At 56.8% G+C, this 22,436-nt stretch overlaps 1 protein-coding gene across 2 annotated transcripts in view; it reads left to right on the forward strand.

The window, feature by feature from the left end:
* The window catches only part of RNF213 (ring finger protein 213), a 107,536-nt gene that overhangs the window by 47,674 nt on the left and 37,426 nt on the right, over positions 1 to 22,436 (forward strand). For both annotated transcript variants that reach the window (XM_047832190.1, XM_047832191.1), the window contains 16 exons: positions 1,664 to 2,253; positions 3,137 to 3,302; positions 4,550 to 4,767; positions 6,637 to 6,777; positions 6,897 to 7,061; positions 7,706 to 8,861; positions 9,138 to 9,331; positions 9,505 to 9,660; positions 10,756 to 14,376; positions 16,029 to 16,165; positions 16,563 to 16,658; positions 18,589 to 18,707; positions 19,985 to 20,104; positions 20,536 to 20,675; positions 20,893 to 21,037; positions 21,241 to 21,379. In XM_047832190.1, coding sequence (XP_047688146.1) covers positions 1,664 to 2,253; positions 3,137 to 3,302; positions 4,550 to 4,767; positions 6,637 to 6,777; positions 6,897 to 7,061; positions 7,706 to 8,861; positions 9,138 to 9,331; positions 9,505 to 9,660; positions 10,756 to 14,376; positions 16,029 to 16,165; positions 16,563 to 16,658; positions 18,589 to 18,707; positions 19,985 to 20,104; positions 20,536 to 20,675; positions 20,893 to 21,037; positions 21,241 to 21,379 — 7,303 coding nt within the window. The remainder of the gene's footprint in view (positions 1 to 1,663; positions 2,254 to 3,136; positions 3,303 to 4,549; positions 4,768 to 6,636; positions 6,778 to 6,896; positions 7,062 to 7,705; positions 8,862 to 9,137; positions 9,332 to 9,504; positions 9,661 to 10,755; positions 14,377 to 16,028; positions 16,166 to 16,562; positions 16,659 to 18,588; positions 18,708 to 19,984; positions 20,105 to 20,535; positions 20,676 to 20,892; positions 21,038 to 21,240; positions 21,380 to 22,436) is intronic.

Raw genomic sequence — 22,436 nt, forward strand, 5'->3', positions numbered from 1 at the left:
GCCCTGGTCTCCCAGGCCCGAGCGTTAGCTGCTGCAGAATTACAGAGGGGAGATCCTGCCCGATCTTGGATGCGTTGGTCCACTGTCCCTGTCGGTGTGGACAAGCCCAAGTCAAGATGTGACTCTGACCACTGGTCATTCTCTGTCCGGAAGCTCTGGCGATCTTTTCGGCCCCGCTCTTCAGAGAGTTCATAGTGACGAGCCGAGGTCGGGGTTGCTTTTCCATCCGTCGTGTTGGGCATACGTAGGTCTTCCTAATCTAGAAATCCACGTCCTTGACCCCTGGGAAATTCGCGTGAGCTGTCTCACTGGTACTTTTCCTCTGGCGGGAACACGCCCCGTTGGGTCCCAGACCTCCCGCGGCAGCCGCGCCACTTCCGTGGATCTCTACTTCAACTTTTGTCCCTTTGGTGTCTGCTCTGCTTTCTGAGAAATTTCGGCCCCTTGGCATCCAGCCTTTCCCTTAGCATTTTTCGTCTCCGTTGTCACACTGATTTACGAGAACTTTGATTTTTCTCTAAACGACCCTGTTTCGTGCTAATCTTGCTCCTGTTCACAATCGCGGTGTCTCGTCTTTCTGAGGTTATTGTCATTTTCGGCTTAGACGTTTCCCTTGCCTTTTGTCCCCAGAGTTTCTTGTTTCCTCCAAGTCCTTATGTGGATGTTTTTCTGTCTTTCATGTTAAAGACCCCCCCGCGTGTCTGGGAATTCTTCCGGCTGTAGCCCCTGAGGGTGGTGTAACTGGGCCTCAAGGGCACGTTAGGTCCTGTTCCAGGGGTGGTCAGACCAGCGTGGGGGGCACAGGCCCGGCGGCCGGGGTCCTGGGGGTGGAGAGACGGGAGGGGCTGGAGGACCGTCTGCATCTGGTGTCGGTGTTCTGGTCCTCTCTCAGGGTCCTGCTCCTGCCTCCCCTCCTCCGCTGCCCACGGCGTGTGTCCCTCTTTGTTACAACCCCTCCGTCGTCTTCTGAGGGAAGACATGCGTCCAGGCACGCCTGATTCTCCCGTTGCCAAACTCGCTCCGCGTCAGAGCTGTCGCTGGCTGGGGTGGAGACGGGCGGGCGGCCTGCTGTCTAGAATGGGGTGTGCGTGAAAATCGGACCTCTTCTCCAGCCTTTCGTTCCAGGCCTCCTTACTTTCTCCCTCCTCTCCAACGACCTGTGTGACCTGTGTGTGTGCCGCCAGGGAATCCCAGCCTGCCCGCTGCGGGCTGGCGGCCCTCGCCTTGGGGCCCAACTCGGCCTTGGCCGTGGCTGCGGGTCTGCTTTTCAATTCCACGCCCCACCACCCTCCTGCTCTGGCTGTGATTTTTTCCGCTCCTCCCAGCCCGTCGTGGTTTGTGACTTTTCCAAGACCTTGTCTGTTGTGGCCCTGGAGCGGGTTTGGGGAGGGAGTGAGGCGGGCGATGTCCACACGGTCACATGCGCCCGGAGGTGCCTAGAAGGGACCGTGCTTGCTTTGTTGTGGGAAGTCATGAACAAGCTGGGGCGGGGGGTAGGGGGGGTTGTGGGGAGACCAGTGGGTCCTTACTGAGGAAGAATGATGGCAAGTGGGTTCACGCAAGTTGCGTTTCGAGCAGTGAGGACGGTGACTATGGGGAAAATAAGGTAGAACGGTACCGTGAGTAGAGGTTTGACTTCTGACGTTCCTTTGTGGTTTCCAAGTGGATCTGGAAGAGGTGACCAGAAAACATGCGGAGGACCTCAACGGTAAACGTCTGAGCGACGCCGTGACCGTGAGGTTGTCGCCCGCCTCCCCGGACGTAAAGAGGACGACACATTACAACCTGAGCCCCCAGGTCCAGGAGATGGCCAGGAAGATGGACTGGTTGAAGGACAGCCACCTCTTCCAGGCGTTCTGGGCGGAAGCCGCGAGGGCGCTGAGCGAGCCCGGGGAGGAGCTGGAAGGGCAGGTACTCCAGCCTGAAGAAGCGTACAAGTATCTGTACTGCCCTTGTTTCGAGAAGTATCAGGATCTGTATGAGGATCTGAAGTCCGGAGAGATCACCTTTCAGGAGGTCAATGTCATGTTCAACGACTTTGTGAATAAATACAACAACCTCACTTTCGAGCTCCAGCTTATGTGTGCCCTGGACAGCAGCGACCAAAGAGACTGGATCGGTGACCGTGTTGGGCAGATCAGGGAGTACCACCACCTGCGTCAGGCCGTCAGCTCAGCCAAGGTCATCCTGAAGGTCAAGGACAGTTTGGGCCTGACCGGTGACTTCCGTGTCCTGCACACGTTGTTAAACTTTGTAAGTTATTTGCCAGGGACCCCTGGGGTGGGGGGCTGGGAAGTTGGCGGGGGCGTCTCACGGGCTCTCTGGGTTCTCGAGGCTGGACGGGATGGTTCCACAGCCTCCCCCCAGCAGCTCTTGATTGCGCCTCATTCGATGCCACATCACGCCCAGGGCCTTGTTTCCACCTCTGTTTATAAACAGTGTGAGTGCCGTTGGCACTCGGTGTTTTCCCGGGTCGGCGTGAGGTTCGAGAACTGGGGAACGGGCGATGACCCTCTTTCAGCAGCCGGGGATTTGGAGGGAGTGCTCTGGTCTCATGGGGCTGGAGAGGGGCTGGAGGGGCAAAAGAGGGGTTGGTTTCGCCCGGCTCAGTGCGTCCCCTGGTGCCAGCGAGGAGCGGTCCGTGGCAGGCTGTCTCTGCTACGGGCAAGACCCGGGCCCCATGCGGTGTGTTCCTTCAGGCGAGCATTGACAGGGTATCCCGTGACCTGCGGTATGGTATAGACGCTTGCGATGATGATTAAAGTTTAGCACAAAATTTGGAATTAAAGCACACGTAACCTTGAATGCCAGCAGCGTGCTCTCGAGTAAGTCACTGCTCCGGGGGTCCGTGTCCTTACCCGCGAAGTAGGAAAACTAGCAATTTTTACCTGGCTGCGTTCTGGCATACGTTGCTTGGCAGAACGCCAGGCACGGAGCAGGGGTGGTTCCTGTACCGATTCCGGGGACAGCAGGGGGGTTGTGGCGTCTCGGGGACAGGGGCTCCATGTGCCTGCCTCCGGCTCCCGCCAGTGCAGGAAGGGCGGGGCTGGGGCCTCCGGGGATGGTCGTCGCTACGGCTCCAACTCCAGGGCTCCAGGTAACCCCGTCCCGCGCACAGTAGAGCCTCGTCTTGCAGACGGACAACTTCAGCCAGTTCCGCCACGAGAAGCTGGACCGGATCAGCAAGCAGCTCATCCAGGCCAAAAAGCTGCTACAGGACATTACTGAGCCCCGGTGCCAGTGTCTGAACGAGCTGTCCCTGAGGAAGGAGTTCATTAGCTGGGTCCGGGAGGCTCTCGGAGGTACGGCGGTCGGCGTCTGGAGGGAGTGTTCAGATGGCTCGTGGGGCGGGGGGCGCGGGGGGCAAGCCCTCCGCTTGCTCACGTGCTGCCTGAAGAACAGAGATGCTGTCTGAGTCAGGTCGATGCACAGCATTTGCCGCAGCGATTGCCGGCACAGTTTATTTCAGGGCCGCGTTTCTTTTTTTTTTTTTTTTTTTTTTCAATTTTTTTTTTTTTAACATTTACTTATTTTTGAGACAGAGAGAGACAGAGCATGAATGGGGGAGGGGCAGAGAGAGAGGGAGACACAGAATCGGAAACAGGCTCCAGGCTCTGAGCCATCAGCCCAGAGCCCGACGCGGGGCTCGAACTCACAGACCGCGAGATCGTGACCTGGCTGAAGTCGGACGCTCAACCGACTGAGCCACCCAGGCGCCCCAGGCGCCCCAGGACCGTGTTTCTTACATTCCGGCATACAAAGCATTTCCTCGGCTACTGTTTTCCCCCCACTCTGGATGCTTGCTGTGGACAGTGGAGGGTCATTTTCTCACAAATCCTGCTCCCTTTTGCTTTTTCCTGGGCTTGATTTTAGCTACAAAACAAGGTGAGCCCTCGTCCGCAGAGAGTTTGGATTACGTCACACTCAGTGGTGTTCTGTGTGTTCCTTTTTGGGCCAGGGGCTTGGCAGCCTTTTTCGTCTTGTGGCTTGGGCGCCTTTGGCAGAGGGGGTGCACAGAGGGGAGGAGGGGAGGTACGGAAGAGAGGTGGAGGAAGCAGGGGAGAGGGGAGGCGGCTCTGGTGTGCAGGGGGGAGGCTGGCTGTCTCTCCTCCAGAGCCCCCATGCTTGCCACCGTGGGCTCCCCGGCCCGCTTCGAGGCACATCCTTTGATTCGTAAGTTGCCCGAAGAGAGGTCCTTCCATCCCTTGATGGTTAACTGTCGACACAGTATTTACCAGCTGAGCCCGCGTCTTTTTCGTGTAAGACAGTGGCGTCGTGCAGATGAAATAAAGCGAGGTTCAGGCATCACGGGTGCCTGGATGTCGCTGTGGTTCCATGAGGCCAGGTGCTGAGCAGTAGTGTCGACGTCAGCTGCAAAAGAAAGATGGCCCCGGCTCTGTGCTAAGAGCAGAAAGTCGATAAGCAAGACCCTGAAATTCCAGCAGTATCCGTTTATACCTCACTAAGGATCCTTGCTCGAGGTCAGAATGCCGGGCCATCCTAGAGCCGTCCCGCCCCCACCCCCTCACCTGTCCCCCTCCGCCCCAAGGCGTCCACGAGCTGAAGGTGTTTGTGGACCTGGCCTCCATCTCCGCGGGGGAGAACGACATCGACGTGGACCGGGTGGCCTGCTTCCACGATGCCGTGCAGGGCTACTCCCCGCTGCTGTACAAGCTGGACACGAGCGCGGGGTTCGACGAGTTCATGACCCATCTCGGGGAACTGTGGAGGGCCCTGAACAACGACGCATACCTGCCCCATAAGCTGGTAAGTCTTACTCCTGGCTTCAGGCGAGCAGACAAAGGCGCGTGGGCGATTGCAACACCGCCAGGGGCGTGACTGCGAACTATGCCACCGGAATGACGGGTGGATGCGGCATTTTAAAATGATGTCTCTCTTGGGCAGACGCCTGGGTGGCTCAGTCGCTTAAGCGTCCGACTTCGGCTCGGGTCACGAGCTCACAGTCCGTGGGTTCGAGCCCCGCGTCGGGCTCTTTGCTCACAGCTCGGAGCCTGGATCCTGCTTCCCATTCTGTGTCTCCCTCTCTCCCTGCCCCTCCCCTGCTCGTGCTCTGTCTCCGTCTGTCTGTCTGTCTGTCTGTCTCTCTCAAAAATAAAACATTAAAAAAATTTTTTTAATGATTTTTCTTTATGGTTTAATTATTTTGAGAGAGAGAGAGTCCAGGCAAGAGTGCGGGAGGGTCAGTGAGAGAGGGAGAGAATCCCAAGCAGGCTCTGTACTGTCAGCACAGAGCCTGACGTGGGGCTTGAACTCACGAACCCTGAGATCATGACCTGAGACGAAATCAGGAGTCGGACGCTCAACCGACTGAGCCCCCTGGGAGCCCCTAAAATGATGTTTAAAACCAGTTTTCCTTCATACGTGGAAATGCCTTCTCTCCCTTATTACGTTAGAAAGTGTAATTCAGAATTGCATGTAAATTAAGTACAATTCCCGTCATGCAAAACACTCACGGACAGAAGACTGACCTGTGACCGGTGTTTTTTTTTTTGAATCGTAGTAACTGTTACTTAATTCTGTATATCGCTTGGTATTTTCCATATTTTCCATAAATGGTGTAAATTAACGTTTTAAATTTATATGTTTGTAAAATATATATTAATTTGTATTTTGTAAATTATATTTTGTATATATTTGTATAATATATATTAATTTTTATATTTACTTAATCCATAAGTAAGCTCTACACCCAACACAGGGCTTGAACTCAGGACCCTGAGATCAAGGGTCACATGCTCTACCGGCTGAGCCAGCCAGGTGCCCCTAGAAATCCATTTTTTATCAGAAAGAAAATGAACGTGGGGCCCCTGGGTGGCTCAGTCAGTGAAGCATCCGACTTCAGCTCAAGTCCTGGTCTCTGTTTGTGGGTTCGAGCCCCACGTCGGGCTCTGCGCTGACAGCTCGGAGCCTGGAGCTTGCTTCGGATTCTGTGTCTCCCTCTCTGCCCCCACCCCATGTTGTGTCTCTCTCTGTCTCAAAAATAAATAAAACTTTGAAAAAAAATCTTTAAAACGAACGTGGTAGTTTAAGTAAACCACGTGCACCAGGGTTCGAGCAGACCCACACCGCATCACGTGGCTAGTCTGCAGAGGCCATGTCTGGCAAGCCGCATCTGGCCAGAGGGTGAGGGAGGAGGGTGAGGGAGGAAAGGGGAGACAGAAGGACAGGACGAGGCATCTCCGTTTCTACTCCTGGAAGCTTACTTGCCCACAAAACATCTCCGTCATCGTTTCTCCTTAGTGCTTCCGGTTGGACTTGGGGTCCCCAGAAGCACACGGAGAACGTAAGGCCACAGTGCCCTTGCTCCATCCGGCCTCACCCCCGCCTGGGGGCCCGGCAGAACCAAGCCTTCCCCCGTCCCGTCCATGTGCCCCCCGCGTGCTAGCCAGGGCACTGGCCACGGGTGGGGACACGGACAATCAGCCCGTTAGAAAAAGGGCAACACTGTGGGGCAGCGACCCGAGCGGGACAGGTGAGAGGACAGCGGGTGAGGAAAGCCTCACCCAGGGCGACTGCACTCCCAGCGGGACATGGGGAAGAGGGGCTTACACCGCGGGAGCAGAGGAGGGCGACCACGGGCAGAAGAGAAAGAAGGTGTCCCTCCTGTCCCAACAGTGCGACTCTGCCAGGAACTTAGAGTGGCTGAAAACGGTGAAGGAAAGTCACGGTTCAGTAGAGCTCACTTCCCTGTCTCTGGCAACGGCCATCAACGACAAAGGCTGCTATACCATCAGGGCCCCCGCAGATGGCCAAAAGGTGAGCCACCCCACGTCCTGGCACTGCTGTGACCTGTGCGGGCTGCTGTCACTTGGGGGGGGTGTGGGGGGGGGTTCTGCCTCCAGAAAACCAGCTTCTACACTGGCACTTGCCTCCAGATCTCCCCAGACACGGTTCTACAGTTATCCCTTCCCGAGAGCCACGGAGGCCGCGAGGAGACGCGAGACTTCTCTTTGGAAGAGCTCAAGGAGCTTTTGAACAAGCTGATGCTGATGTCTGGCAAGAAAGATCACAGCAATGTTCAAGTAGAGATATTTTCCAAGGTGAGGACTCTCACTGCCCGCGGGCCGGACAACTCACGAGGGTCTGAGTTGGCATTAAGTGATAGGAGGCACTCCGCTTTAAATCTGGGGGGGGGGGGGGGCCAGGGGGGACCAGCGGGCCTGCAGAATGCAGGAACCCGAATTCAAGACGCCAAGAGATGTCTAAGCCACGACGGGCCCGTTCGGTCGGTGGTCCCGTCTTAAGGTGCGCAGGCTGAATTGTCTGTTAGTTCTCTGCGTCGCAGGGGAGACGGCCAGCGGAGGGGTCCCAGAAGGAGACTTCTGTTGCTTCGATCGCTGTGAATCAGCAAGAACCCCCCAATACCAGAAGATTTAGATCGTAGCTCTTGGTCAAAATTAAAAGCAAACATACCGTTAAAGGAGTATCCGTTTACGTAACAGCCCCTGGCCTCTGTCAAGGGTTTTCTCTTTCAAGGCTATTTGTACCTTATGACAATAGCCTTTATCCTCAAGAGAGTCCCCTCGGGAGGCTGATTATGTAAAGAGGAGATGAGGCCTCCGCGGCGAGCCCCGCGTGTCCGAGGCCGCGCCGGGAAGCGTGCAAAGACCCGAACCCGAGGGGCGCTTCCTCCCGCCGACTCCTGCGTCGCCCGTGACACGGCTCCCGCTTCCGTTCGCCACAGGTGTTCTGCAACGTGCAGAGGCTCGTGGAGTCCTTCATAAACCTGTACGCTGCCGGGAACATGCTGTTCAGAAACTGGACGGCCCAGGTGCACTGCTCTCCTCGACACGGCGTCTCCATCCAGATGGACTTCCGCCTGGAGCCTGTGGTCCAGCTCAAGGGCAGCGGCTCGGTAGCAGAGCTCTTGGAGGCCGTCAGCAAGCAGCTGGAGCAGTTCCTGGACCGCTGGGAGGCCTTCGTGGCAGAGAAGCGGGCCAAGCACTTTTACCTCAACTACTACACCGCCGAGCAGCTGGTGTACCTGAGCACGGAGCTCAAGAAAGCGCCGCCCAGCGACGCCGCCCTCACCATGCTGTCCTTCATCAAAGGCAACTGCACCCCGAAGGACGTCGCGAAGGCCCTCAAGGAGCCCCGCGGGGAGGCTGCCAGGCACGAGGAGAAGACGGTGATCCAGGGGCTGCAGGTGATGCTCCTGCGGGAGCTCAGCCTGGCGGGCAAGCTGAGGGCTGTCCTGGAGCAGTCGCTGGCGTGCATGAGCGCCTTCCTGCCCCACTGCCTGGACCTGGAGGCCCTCGGCCGATGCCTGGCCCTCCTGGGGTGGATGCGCGGGTGCCCCGTGGAGCGCCAGCTGCCCAAGGGCCTGCACGTCGGCCGGCCCAACCTCATCGTCTGCGGCCACTCCGAGGTCTTGCTGGCCGCGCTGGCCATCTACATGCACACTCCGCAGCAGCCCCTGCCCACCTTCGACGAGGTGCTGCTCTGCACCCCGGCGACCACCTTGGAGGAGGTGGCTCTGCTCCTGCGTCGCTGCTTGACCCCGGGCTCCCGGGGGCAGGGCGTCTACAGCCTGCTGTACGCGGACCTGCTGAGCTACGAGGTGGCCAGCCAGGCGGAGGCACTCTTCCTGAGCCTGTGCTCACAGCCACACCACGAGGACTTCCAGCTGGTGATGGTGTGCGACAGTGAGCGGGAGCACTGTCACCTGCCCTCCGCCTTCAGCCAGCACAAGGTCCTGGTCACCCCCCAGGCGCCCCTGCGGGACATCCAGGCCTACCTGGCGCAGCACTTCCAGGTCCCCGCGCACATGCCGTCGGCCGCCGACGTGTTCCGGGACCGGACGTGCGTGGGCATCGTGGCGTCTAAGCGCGCGGGCGTCGGTAATGACCGCTGCCGGGGTGGGCGGGCCCCTCAGGTCGCGGGGGCCATCCGACGGGCCCTTCCCCCTGCAGCGGGGCGGGGGGGGGGGGGGGGGCTCGGATGGAGCCCTCTGTAGGCGGGGACACGGAGTCTCAGGGAGGTTCTGGCTCTCTGAGGTTGTGAATCGGGGAGATGGTTTGTTTCACCCGTTCCAAATTTTGCACAGAGAAGCGACTTGCAACAAGTCTTCCTGGTCCACAGTCCTGCCGCCTGATTTCCATACGCTAACGTTTCAGGGAAGTCTCTCTACGTGGAGAGATTGCACAGCAAACTGACGATGAAGCTGAGAGGAGAAAACGTGCCCCTTAAGGTCATCCGATTGATCGACCCTCAGGTGGATGAGAACCAAGTACTGAGTTCCCTCCTGCCTTTCCTGAAGGCCCGCTATCAGACCAGACCCATGATATTCCACTTTGACGTGACCTCTTCGGTAAGTGCCCCGGGGTCTTGGTCGCGCGGCTGCTTCGGGGAAGTCAGCGTCCTCTTCCCACGCGTATTGATACTCAGTATCACCGTGTCCAAGGACCGAGCACGACAGTCCCCGGGGCTGGGAGGACGGGCCGTCTTCTAAGCGCTCCTACACCTGTGTGATTCTGTCTTTAGGTGCAGACCGGACTTTGGGTGTTCATTTTCAAACTCCTCATCCTGCAGTACTTAATGGATATAAATGGGAAAATGTGGCTCCGGAACCCGTGCCATTTATACATCATTGAAATCCTGGAAAGGACCCCAGTAATGCTCAAGACGCCTTCCAAACGGGTGTGTACCACAGGGTATTTTCACGTCTCTGCACCGGTTCGCCCACGGCTCCCTTAGCAAAGCAGCTGAGCACGGTGTTAGTAAAGACAATTCAGTCTTTAAAATTATTTTTCTAATAATGTCTGGAATGAAAATACCGTCATCTGTTAGCAGTATCTTATGTTTGTTTTGTTCACTTCGGGATTCATGCTGTTGGCGTTAAATGCCAGCAGTGCTTGCAATGCAGTAAGTTCATCTGCTGGACACGGTCCGTCTTTCTTAATGTCAGCCAAGATGGGAAGGAGGCTTTTGTCACATACGTTTCCTTTTTTGAGAGAGAGAGAGAGAGAGAGAGAGAGAGAGAGAGAGAGAGACAGCATGTGCAAACTGGGGAAGGGCAGGGAGAGAGGGAGAGTGAGAATCTCAAGCAGGCCCTATGCTCAGTGCAGAGCCTGACATGGGGCTCGATCCCACAACCCTGGGATCATGACCTGAGCTGGGTGTTCAGCTGACTGAACCATCCAGGCGCCCCCTGTCGTGTACATTTCTAAACGAAAGGGTGGGCATCTTGTGCACGCGTCTGCACGCGCACACACACGTGCTTAATAGAGATTTTGTTTCAGGGGGTGCCTGGGTGGCTCAGTCAGTTGAGCGCCCAACTTCAGCTCAGGTCATGATCTCACCGTTGGTGGGTTCGAGCCCCATGTCGGGCTCTGTGCTGACGGCTCAGAGCCTGGAGCCTGCTTCAGATTCTGTGTCTCCTTCTCTCTCTGTTCTTCCCCTGCTCGTGCTCTGTTTCTCTCCCTCTCTCTCTCTCTCTCTCTCTCTCTCTCTCTCTCTCTCTCAAAAATAAATAAAGATTAAAAAAAAATTTAGAGATTTTTGTTTCAAGAAGTCGGGTAGAAAAGACTTAGCAGCTGAGAAGGTAAGTTCCCACGATGCCTCAGCATACAAAAGAAAGCAGTCTCGTGTACAAAGGAGGCTGTGGAAGTCAGTTGACGCAAAGTAGTTGCTCATAAAGGCCCGTCCGGTGCAGACCGCGTGAAGGGTTAAGGTGCAGAACGATGCTTCGGAAAACGGAGCCATACGCGTTTTCTTTGTGTCTCCCCTTTCCAGAGTACGCATGGCCCCCAGTTCAGTTTTCTCGACATCTTCCCAAGAGTCACCTGCCGGCCTCCCAAAGAAGTGATCGATATGGAGCTGAATCCCGAGGAGAACTCCAGAGATCCAGGGATGGACCAGGGCGTGTTCCAAAGCGAGACTTTCCAGAGGCCTTACCAGTATCTGAGACGGTTCCACCAGAAAGAAAACCTGGACTCGTTCCTGTACCAAGAAGGCTGTGTGGAAGGCACCCCTACGGAATGCCTGCAGTATTTCCTGATTTACTGCGGGGTGATAGATCCATCCTGGTCAGAGCTCCGGAACTTTGCCGGGTTCCTCAATTACCAGCTCCGAGATTGCGAGGGTTCCCTCTTCTGCAACCCAGACGTAACTGGAGACACGCTGGGGGGCTTCAAGAACTTTGTGGTCACCTTCATGATCTTCATGGCCAGAGATTTCGCCACACCAACCCTTCACACGTCCGACCAAAGCCCAGGGAGGTACGCGGTCCCCATGGATGGGGTCAGGGAAGAAGATCTCGCCCCTTTCACTCTCCGGAGGAGGTGGGAGTCCGAGCCTCACCCGTACGTGTTCTTCAACGGCGACCACACGTCCATGACATTCATAGGCTTCCACATCCAGCCCAACCAGAACGGCGGCCTTGACGCGGTGGATCTCTCCAGCAGGACGGTCATCAAGAAAGATGTCATGGCGATGGAACTGTACCGGGGGCTGTCACTCCAGAGGGTGCCCTTCAATGTTGACTTCGACCAGCTGCCCAGGCATGAGAAACTGGAAAGGCTGTGCCTGGCGTTAGGGATCCAGTGGCCCACGGACCCCGATGAAACCTATGAGCTCACCATGGACAACATGCTTAAGATCCTCGCCATCGAGATGCGGTTCCGGTGTGGGATCCCCGTTATCGTCATGGGGGAGACCGGCTGCGGGAAAACCAGGCTCATTAAGTTCCTCAGCGACCTGCGCCGTGGGAGCACCCAAGCTGAAACCATGAAGTTGGTCAAGGTCCACGGAGGAACGACGGCAGAGATGATCTACTCCAAAGTCCGGGAGGCCGAGGAACTCGCTGTCTTCAACAAGGAGCAGCATCAGCTGGGCACCATCTTGTTTTTCGATGAAGCCAACACAACGGAAGCCATAAGCTGCATCAAGGAAGTCCTGTGCGATCGTACCGTGAACGGCCAGCCCCTGGCCAAGGACTCGGGCCTGCACATCATAGCCGCCTGCAACCCTTACCGGAAGCACTCGCAGGAGATGATCCGCCGTTTGGAGGCGGCCGGTTTAGGGTACAGGGTCCGCTCGGAGGACACGGCAGAGAAGCTTGGCTCCACCCCTCTCCGGCAGCTGGTGTACCGGGTCCACGCTCTGCCGCCGAGCCTCATCCCCCTGGTGTGGGACTTCGGCCAGCTGAATAACACCGCCGAGAAGCTCTATATCCAGCAGATCGTGCAGAGGACGGTGGACGCCGCCGGGGTGGGCGAAGCCCAGATCCGGGCCATCACGGACGTGCTTTCCGCCTCGCAGAGCTTCATGAGGAAGACAGGAAACGAGTGTGGCTTTGTCAGCCTCAGGGACGTGGAGCGCTGTGTCCGAGTCTTCATGTGGTTTTACGAGCACCGCGTGATGCTCCTGTCCCAGCTGGACGCCTTCCTCTGCAGGGCCGACGTGGACCAAAGCGGCTTCGAGAGGGATCCCGTCCTCTGGTCCCTGGTGCTGGCGCTCGGGGTGTGCTATCACGCCTCCTTAGAACAGAAGGAGTCCTATTGGAAGACCGTCTGCAGGCTCTTTCCGGAACCCTACAACGACAGCAAGGTCGTCCTGGAGGAGATAACTCGAACGCAGGATCTCTTCCTGGATGGCGTGTCTTTGCGGAAAACCATCGCCAGGAACTCGGCTTTGAAAGAGAACGTCTTCATGATGGTCATCTGCATCGAGCTGAAGATTCCCCTCTTCCTGGTGGGGAAGCCCGGCAGCTCTAAATCTCTTGCCAAGACCATCGTGGCGGATGCCATGCAAGGCCCGGCGGCCCACTCAGACCTCTTCCGCAACCTGAAGCAGGTCCACCTGGTGTCGTTCCAGTGCAGCCCCCACTCCACCCCGCAGGGCATCATAAGCACCTTCAAGCAGTGTGCCCGCTTCCAGCAGGGCAAGGACCTGCAGGAGTACGTGTCCGTGGTGGTGTTGGACGAGGTGGGGCTGGCCGAGGACTCGCCCAAGATGCCCCTGAAGGCGCTGCACCCGCTGCTGGAGTACGGCTGTATCGAAGACGATCCTGCCCCCCACCAAAAGGTTGGCTTCATAGGCATTTCCAACTGGGCCCTGGACCCCGCCAAGATGAACCGGGGCATTTTTGTGTCGCGCGGCAGTCCCAGCAAGAAGGAGCTCATGGAGAGCGCCAAGGGTATCTGCTCCTCGGAGCCCCTGGTTCAACAGAGAGTGCAGGGCTTCTTTGCGCCCTTTGCCAGAGCCTATGAAACGGTGTGCAGGAAGCAAGACAAGGAGTTCTTCGGGCTCCGTGACTACTACAGCCTCATCAAGATGGTCTTCGCCAGGGCCAAGGCTTCTGATAAAGAGCCTTCCCCGCAAGACATCGCGCAGGCCGTCCTCCGCAACTTCAGCGGCAAAGACGACATCCACGCGCTGGACATTTTTACGGCCGCCTTGCCCGAGGCGAAGTGCTCAGAGGCGGTCAGCACCATACAGCTGATCGAGCAGAACATGTGCGGCCGCCTCCAGAAGGCGGCGGGCGGGGAGCCGGACGAGTCCGAGTCCCGCTACCTGCTCGTGCTGACCAGAAACTACGCGGCCCTCCAGGTCCTGCAGCAGATGTTCTTCAGGGACGACCAGCAGCCGGAGATCATTTTCGGCTCCAGCTTTCCCCGGGACCAGGAGTACGCCCAGATCTGCAGGAACATCAACCGGGTGAAGATCTGCATGGAGACCGGCAAGACGGTGGTGCTGCTCAACCTCCAGAGTCTCTACGAGAGCCTGTACGACGCGCTCAACCAGTACTATGTCTACCTGGGAGGCCAGAAGTACGTGGACCTCGGGCTGGGGACCCATCGGGTCAAGTGCCGGGTGCACCCCGACTTCCGGTTGATCGTCATCGAGGAGAAAGACGTCGTCTACAAACAGTTCCCCATCCCTCTCATCAACCGGCTGGAGAAGCACTACCTGGACATCAACACCGTCCTGGAGAAATGGCAGAGAAGGGTCGTGGAGGAGCTCAAGGCCTGGGTGGAGAGGTTCGTGGATGTGAAAGCTCAGCACTTCGCAGGCGGACACAGATACAGCCCTTCCGAAGTCTTCGTCGGGTACCACTCGGACGCCTGTGCCTCTGTGGTGCTGCAGGTCACGGAGAGGCTAGGCCGCGGGGCCTTGACCGACGAACTTTACCAGAGGGTGTGCGAGGAGGCCAAGTCGATACTGCTGGGCTGTGCCACGCCGGACGCCGTGGTCCGCCTGGGCGCTTCCTCCCTGGGCCTGTTCACGGCCCAGGCGCTGTCTCGGGAGTACTATCACACACAGCAGCACAGCTCCTTTGCGGACTTCCTCCGGGCCCAGCTGCGCACGGCGGACCCCGAGCGCCACCTGGAACGCCGCATCGTCTTCACGGAGGTGATTGTCTCGCTACGCTTTTACCCTGGTCCCCTTTCACCCCGGAGGCCTTGGGTGGATCCCTAGGTCCAGAATTCAGGACTCCTTTCAAGGCAGTGCGTAGGAGGGACACCTGGGGGGGCTCGGTCGGTCGAGCGTCCGACTTCGGCTCAGGTCACGATCTCGCGGTCCGTGAGTTCGAGCCCCGCGTCGGGCTCTGTGCCGACGGCTCGGGGCCTGGAGCCTGTTTCGGATTCTGGGTCTCCCTCTCTCTCTCTCTGCCCCTCCCTCTCTCATGCTCTGTCTCTCTCCCTCTCTGTCAAAACTAAGTAAACGTTAAAAAAAAAAAAATTACAAAAAAAAAAAAAAAAAGGCAGTGCCTAGGAACCATAGATGGCTACGTTGAGACTCCGCTTTCTCTCCATGGAGTGTGAGAGGCCCAAATCCTCAAAAAAGTTCAAGCCAAGCGAGTCTGGAGTGCCTGCCTCCGCGCGGTCCTCTGCGCGGAGGGTAACGCTGTGGACAACGTTCGCTTCAGCAAATGAAGGGACGCCTTCCAGTACCGGGCTGAGGGCACTGAGAATATAGACGTGCGTTGGCACGCTTCTCGGCCTCGGTCAGCATGCAGCGTGAGACTTGCCAGCAGGTGCCATGGGTATCGTAAGACAGTGCTATCCGTGGAGGCAGAAGGGGGCGACGCAGATCAGGGTATGAGGTCAGAGGACCCGCCAGCCGATCGTGACGTGTGGCTGGGACAGTAGTACAGGCCACCTACTTGAGCCGAGCTGTCAAGGTGTGAAATCGCTCCGGGGACTGGTCGCCGTGCAGCGTGAGGTTCGAGGACGCAAGGACCGAGAGGTGGGGTTGAGATGCCGTTGGAGAGACTTCACGGCGGGTCTTAGCGGCGGCGCCGATGAGGGGTCTGCCGTGGAGACGGGAGAGATGACGGAATGCTTGTCGAGATGGGTCCCGTTGCCTGGGACAGGGAGGGAGAAGGCCTGAGAGAAGAGTGTCGCAGGAAAGGCCGGCCCGTCAGGAGGCTGCTGGGCCAGTTCAGTCCGAGAGGGGAGCACGTGGGACAGAATGGAGAAACAGTCCAGATATCAGTTGGCAGAGCGAGGGGCTGGTTCTTTTGGGGGGGCCGTGGAAGACGGAGGGGTCCAGGGAAGGTTCCCCAGATCGTGCTTTGGATGCCTGGAGGTTTGGAGAGTCGCAGTCCAGGAATGAGCAACAAACAAGTATTGGTGGTAAGTTCCATCCAGGGCGCACCTGGCTGCCCCCTGTGACATCCAGGCGGCGATGTCTGTCTGGACGATTGCAGCAAGACTGAGGGAGAAATGGCCGGGGCGTAGAGCCCTGAGCAATCGTCAGAATTTCCATTAGGGGCCACGCACGGAGAGCTGCTCCAAGGAGACTTGAAGGCACCTAGGGAACAGGATGAGTCTTTCTCTCTAGAACGTTTCGATCCCATGGGTTCTGTGTGCCTCGACGCTGCCTCGTTTTTAAAATCTCCTCTGGGTTTGGGTTCTTTTCTGTGTACCAACTCCGCAACGCATGCTGGAGCCCATGGAAGGTATTTGTTCAACATCCTCACGTTTCTAGGACTTAACCCAGCAGACCTGTAAACCTTCCCTTGAATTCTAGCCAGTAACTTGCGTTTCCTGACTTTGTAGATCACCACTTTCTCCAGACTGCTGACCAACCGTGACTGCGAAGTTTTGCAGTCAGAAGGAGCGGACGGAGCTCTGAAGCCCATGATCCTGTCTCTGCAGCAGTTTGACACCGAGGGCTCATTCCTCAGAGAAGTCCAGTGAGGCTCCCGCCTTCCCTCCCTGTCCCCTCTGCCCCCAGCCCTGACTGCCCTGTCCTTCACTCACAGGGCTGCAGGGACCACCGGGCTGTCACCAGCCCTGGCTCGTGACCGCCGAAGCCACACGACCGAAAAGGGTGCTTGTTGCATTCTTCCGGTCCCCCCCTCGTCTCTGCTGCCTCTGCACAGGCATCCTTCTTGGAGGGTGGAGGGAAGCATCGTCTCGTCTCATTCGGGAAGCATTTCCCCGGGTTCACATGCTCTCCCCTGGCTTGTCCGCTCACACAGAGGAGATCCTCACCCGAGGCACTCCTTCTCGGTCGTCTTCTACTTCCCATCAGTCTGGGGGAGTTTCATCGCCCGTTTCTAAGGACGGATAATTTCCTTTTTCTTTCAGAAACTGCTTATCTGATGCAGCCAGGTGTAAAATCCTCATTATTCAAACCAGTTTTGAAGACGGAGTCCACAGTGCTCAGCTCATTGCTTCAGCTAAGTATGTGTTTGTTATTTTTCTCAGAAACTACCCAGAAAGCCCAAATTTTATTCAGGAGTTCCTAAAGAATTTCTCCCCGGAAATTTAGCCTACAGAGAAGGCTAAAACCAGGCAACGGTGGTAAAATGCCAAGAAGTGTAAATGATAGAATATTGGTAGGATATAAAAGACTATCCTAGAGGGGCCCCTGCGTGGCTCAGCTGGTTAAGCGTCCGACTTCAGCTCAGGTCATGATCTCAGAGTTCGTGGGTTTGAGCCCCTTGAGGAGCTCTGTGCTGACAGCTCAGAGCCTGGAGCCTGCTTTGGATTCTGTGTCTCCCTGTCTTTGGAGCTCCCTGCTAACTCTCTGTCTCTGTCTCTCAAAAATAAACATTAGAAAGGAAGGGAGGGAGGGAGGAAGGAAGGAAGGAAAGAGGGAGGGAAGAAGGAAGGAAGGAAGGAAAGAGGGAGGGAAGAAGGAAGGAAGGAAAGAGGGAGGGAGGGAGGAAGGAAGGAAGGAAAGAGGGAGGGAGGGAGGGAGGAAGGAAGGAAGGAAAGAGGGAGGGAAGAAGGAAGGAAGGAAGGAAAGAGGGAGGGAAGAAGGAAGGAAGGAAGGAAAGAGGGAGGGAAGAAGGAAGGAAGGAAGGAAAGAGGGAGGGAAGAAGGAAGGAAGGAAAGAGGGAGGGAGGGAGGAAGGAAGGAAGGAAAGAGGGAGGGAGGGAGGAAGGAAGGAAGGAAAGAGGGAGGGAGGGAGGAAGGAAGGAAGGAAAGAGGAAGGGAGGAAGGAAGGAAGGAAAGAGGGAGGGAGGAAGGAAGGAAGGAAGGAAAGAGGGAGGGAGGAAGGAAGGAAGGAAAGAGGGAGGGAGGGAGGAAGGAAGGAAGGAAGGAAGGAAAGGGAGGGAGGGAGGAAGGAAGGAAGGAAAGAGGGAGGGAGGAAGGAAGGAAGGAAGGAAGGAAAGAGGAAGGAAGGAAGGAAAGAAGGAAGGAAAGAGGGAGGGAGGAAGGAAGGAAGGAAAGAGGGAGGGAGGAAGGAAGGAAGGAAGGAAAGAGGGAGGGAGGAAGGAAGGAAGGAAGGAAAGAGGGAGGGAGGGAGGAAGGAAGGAAGGAAGGAAGGAAAGAGGGAGGAAGGAAGGAAGGAAGGAAAGAGGGAGGGAGGGAGGAAGTAAGGAAGGAAAGAGGGAGGGAGGGAGGAAGGAAAGGAAGGAAAGAGGGAGGGAGGGAGGAAGGAAGGAAGGAAAGAGGGAGGGAGGAAGGAAGGAAAGAGGGAGGGAGGAAGGAAGGAAGGAAAGAGGGAGGGAGGGAGGGAGGAAGGAAGGAAGGAAGGAAGGAAAGAGGGAGGAAGGAAGGAAGGAAGGAAAGAGGGAGGGAGGGAGGAAGGAAGGAAAGAGGGAGGGAGGAAGGAAGGAAGGAAAGAGGGAGGGAGGGAGGAAGGAAGGAAGGAAAGAGGGAGGGAGGGAGGAAGGAAGGAAGGAAAGAGGAAGGGAGGAAGGAAGGAAGGAAAGAGGGAGGGAGGAAGGAAGGAAGGAAGGAAAGAGGGAGGGAGGAAGGAAGGAAGGAAAGAGGGAGGGAGGGAGGAAGGAAGGAAGGAAGGAAGGAAGGAAAGAGGGAGGGAGGAAGGAAGGAAGGAAAGAGGGAGGGAGGAAGGAAGGAAGGAGGGAGGAAGGAAGGAAGGAAGGAAGGGAGGAAAGAGGGAGGGTGGGAGGAGGGAGGGAGGGAAGGAGGAAGGGAGGGAGGGAGGAAGGAGGGAGGGAGGGAGGGAGGAAGGAAGGAAGGAAGGAAGGAAGGAAGGAAGGAAGGAGGGGGGGCGGAGAGGGAAAGAAAGCAAGATAAGAAGATGTAAGATTGAACCTGACCGCTCACGGGAGCAGTCAGCCGCTTCCACAACGTTGGCTTTGTCTGTTTGTTTGTTTTGTTTTGACTTGTTTGTGCTCGCTTGCTTGTTTTAAAACAGGTATTCTGCTATAAATGAAATCAACAAGATACAAGGGAATCAGGGCTGCATCTTGGTCTATTTCATCACGAAACTGTCCCGGATAGAGAGTGGAGCGTCCTACGTGGGATTCCACGGGGGTAGGCTGAAAATGGCAGCAAATACGCTTATTTAGATAATGTGCAGAGTTGCTCCTAATTTGCTCCCGTGGCGTACAAGCCTGGGATCCGAGCACCGGTGTTAATCTCAACGAGATTCGTTTCGGATGCAATTAAATTTCTTAACCCCGGGTTATTGCAGGAATCACGCGTGTCTGGGCTGGCTGCTACAGTGTGCAGGCCTCCCTTACTGACTGGTAGAGAAACACCAGTGTTTTCTTTTATAGTGTCTTTTAATAGTGTCTTTAATCGTGTCTTTTATTACACGGATAGCCTAGAGAAGGCACTCCCAACTGGCATTGTTCTGGAAGCACTGATACTTTATGCCTGGTTCTGGCGCGGGGCAGGGAATGCTATCTTAAGCCTCTCTTTTTTTCTGAGGAACGGGTCACCAATTATTTCACGCATAAGAAAATTGGTATTCTAGAAACTGGCAAGTGACAGTTTACTTTAAGAATGTCGTAGATAACGGGGGGTAAATCTTGCCAGTTTCCCACACCCCTTTTCTAGCTGCGATGGGGCAAGGTTACTAAAAAATGTAAAAAGAATCAAAAACCAGGGTGCCTCGGTGGCTTAGTTGGTTAAACATCCAACTCTTGGTTTCGGCTCAGGTCGTGATCTCCGGGTTTGTGAGTTCAAGCCCCACATTGGGCTCTGCTCCGACAGCACACAGCCTGCTTGGGATTCTCTTTCTCCTCCTCCCTTGCTCGTGCACTCTCTGTCTCTCAAAAAAAAATCAATAAACTTAAAAAAAAAAGAATTAAAAACCTTCAGGTACCCTTTACAAAAAAGCAGATCTTTCCATTCTTATGACTGATGTTTATGTTATGGTTGTTGAAATAGATAGCAGGGTCAGGTGGCTTCTGTGTGTGAACCAGAGACACTAAAGGGTGACTAAGGGGACTAAAGGGTACAAACCATTCAGCAGTAGGTGTATTTAAAAAAAATTTTTTTTAGTCTTTATTTATTTTTGAGAGAGAGAGAGCACAAGCAAGAGAGAGGCATAGAGAGAGGGAGACACAGAATCCAAAGCAGGCTCCAGGCTCTGAGCCGTCAGCACAGAGCCCGACGCGGGGCTCGAACTCACGGACCGTGAGATCACGACCCGAGCCGCCGTCGGATGCTTAACCAACTGGGCCCCCCAACACCCCTGAGCAGCTGCGTATTTAAACATCAGGACCTGTGGTGTGTCCCTGCTTGCGGCCAAGAGGACACCAGGAAAAGCATGGGGACGTTCTCAGTGACTTCATTCCTCACAGGGCTGTGGCAGTCTGTGCACATTGACGACCTGTGCAAGTCCACGGTCATGGTTTCGGACGTGACTAGATTGCAGGATGTGACCATCAGCCAGCTGTTTAAACCAGAAGGGAACTCCGAGTGTAAGTCAGGAGGAAGCCTTTGGGGCCGTAGGTGGGACAGCAGGAGTGGTGGCCGGGAGCACGGAGGAGCAGGGAGGTCCCCATTGAGTCCCCGCACCTGCCCTGACGGGGGGCAAGTCCCAGGACACCTTCCACTGCTTCCAAGGCCAGGCGCAGGTCAGCGTGCCCACATGGGAAAATGGATCGTAGTGGACACATCGGGCTGTGAAATGGGGCCTGTGGTGCGTGTCAGACTCTGGTCGCCAGCACCCCGTGTCAGCCGTGTGAGCCCAGGATGGGAGGGAAGGTTGGTGCTGGTGGAGCCCGTGACCCGGGCCTGCCAGAGCCCGGCCCGTGTGACCCACTGCGGGGGTGAGGGACCAGGGAGGCGTGTGGGCAAGAGCCCGAGTGCACCTCCCTTTCTCCGCGGCTTGATCACACTTCTGTTGCAGTGGAGATGGAACACGGGGCCGGTGACAGCCTGGAGGAACCGATGGAAACCGAGGCTGCGGGGTCAGAGGAGGCGCCAGGGGTGGACCTGGGGACGGAAGGCTCGACGGTGACGGGCAGCGCTGACCAGGGCGGAAGCCATGTGAGTTCTGGCTCTTTCTAGTTCTGGGGCCTCCCGGGACGTCGGCCTACCCCACAGGCGGTCCCCTCCTGTCTCCCGGAGTCGAGGCCCTGGGCCAGGGCGGGATCTGACCTGGCTGAATCCCCGGGGGGGCCCGCGGCCCCCGACAGCGGCTCTCGAGGGATGGGGGGGGGCGGCGTGGGGCGGGGAGGCCTGACTGTCCCCGTGACACACACAGATCATGGACACCACCAGCCTGCTGAGGAGCTGCATACAGAGTGCCGTGGGCACGCTCCGCGACCAGGATGGCCGCCAGCGCAGCATGCGGAGAGTGGAGATCCTTCTCGGCCTCCTAGACGAGGACGACGACGACGAGGTCAAAGGTATGGGGCCCCACGGGCGGCACGGGGGAGCGCGACCGTTGCCCCCGTGGCCCCAGGGCTCGCAGAGGCCGCGGGTGCAGCAGGGACCTCGGTGCGGCCCCCAAATCTCGCCCGAGACCCTGGGGTCACTGGACGTCCATCAGAGCCCCCCGCTCGATGCCCGTGGGGGATGCCCAAGGCACATGCCCTCTGCTTTTCTGCAGCCGCGTTCTTGCGGGCATCCAAGGCGCGCCTCTACGTGCTCCTAAAGCAGCAGGAAGACCAGTCCCTGTTCAACATGAAGGAGTGGGTGACCCGGGAGGCCTCGAATCAGGACGCTCTCCAGGAGGCAGGCACATTCAGGTACTGGGCCGTGGGGGGGGTGGCTCGGTGTGGCAGTGGGACACGAGCGTCCCGGCCGTGGACGGCTCGCCCGCGCGCCTCGTCTGCAAGCTCCGTGTGGTTCAGAGCGGTCCCCGTTTTCCCCAAAGGGGGCAGAATGGTCTGGGTGGAGGTCAGATGGGGTTTGCTAGACTCTGGTCTCCTTTTCTGTGTGTTCACGTTTTGTCGTAAGAACAGCACCCAACTTAACAAAAGTAGAATGTGTGTCCCCGCAGGGTGTTAACCCCGACCAGCGTGGTCGTCTGTGGAAATGGCTGCTGTTTTAGGTTACGGGGAAGGGGACAGGCAGGGAAGGAAGGGGAATGATTTTCTCAGGCCTGCTGCTTAGTCGAAGTCATTTGATAATACAAACGTCGGGTCCGGGAGTATTCATGTATCACCCGTGGTCCTTTTTCCGTAAAACCTGGACCCTTTTCTCAGGACTAAGTCAAGACACCTGGTGTTCTGGAGAGAGGCAGGACACGGTGGGTCCCACAGGGAAGGTCCAGCCGCCCCGAGTCGGCAGGGTCCTCTTAGGCTGGTCACACATCCTCATGCCCTGGCTCCTCACTTCTGAAGGAACGTTCGGCTCCTCTGGTCTCATACGGGTCCGGTCTTCCCCAGCCGTGATCGGCGACCCTGCCTCTGTGTGATGGGCTGGCGGGAAATGTGGGAGCCCCCAGAGTTCCTGCTGCTGGTTTCGTTGCTGTGGGGGGCAGTTCCTGCTTCTGTGTTTTTCTTTACTTACCCTTAGTTTCTTTCCCACTTACGCTTTCTGAGTAAGGAATTTTATAAGATCAGATATTAATCTAGATCATTTTCCTTGGTTACACCTTACAGATATTATATTTTTACTTTTTTAATGTTTCTTAATTTTCGACAGAGAGAGAGAGAGAGAGAGAGAGAGAGAGAGAGAGGGAGAGAGAGTGCGAGCAGGGAGAGGCAGAGAGAGAGGGAGACAGAATGGGAAGCAGGCCCCAGGCTCCGAGCTGTCAGCACAGAGCCTGACGTGGACCCAGGGCTTGAACTCACAAACGGT

The sequence above is a fragment of the Prionailurus viverrinus genome, chromosome E1 (assembly GCF_022837055.1).
Source record: "Prionailurus viverrinus isolate Anna chromosome E1, UM_Priviv_1.0, whole genome shotgun sequence".
NCBI lineage: Eukaryota > Metazoa > Chordata > Mammalia > Carnivora > Felidae > Prionailurus > Prionailurus viverrinus.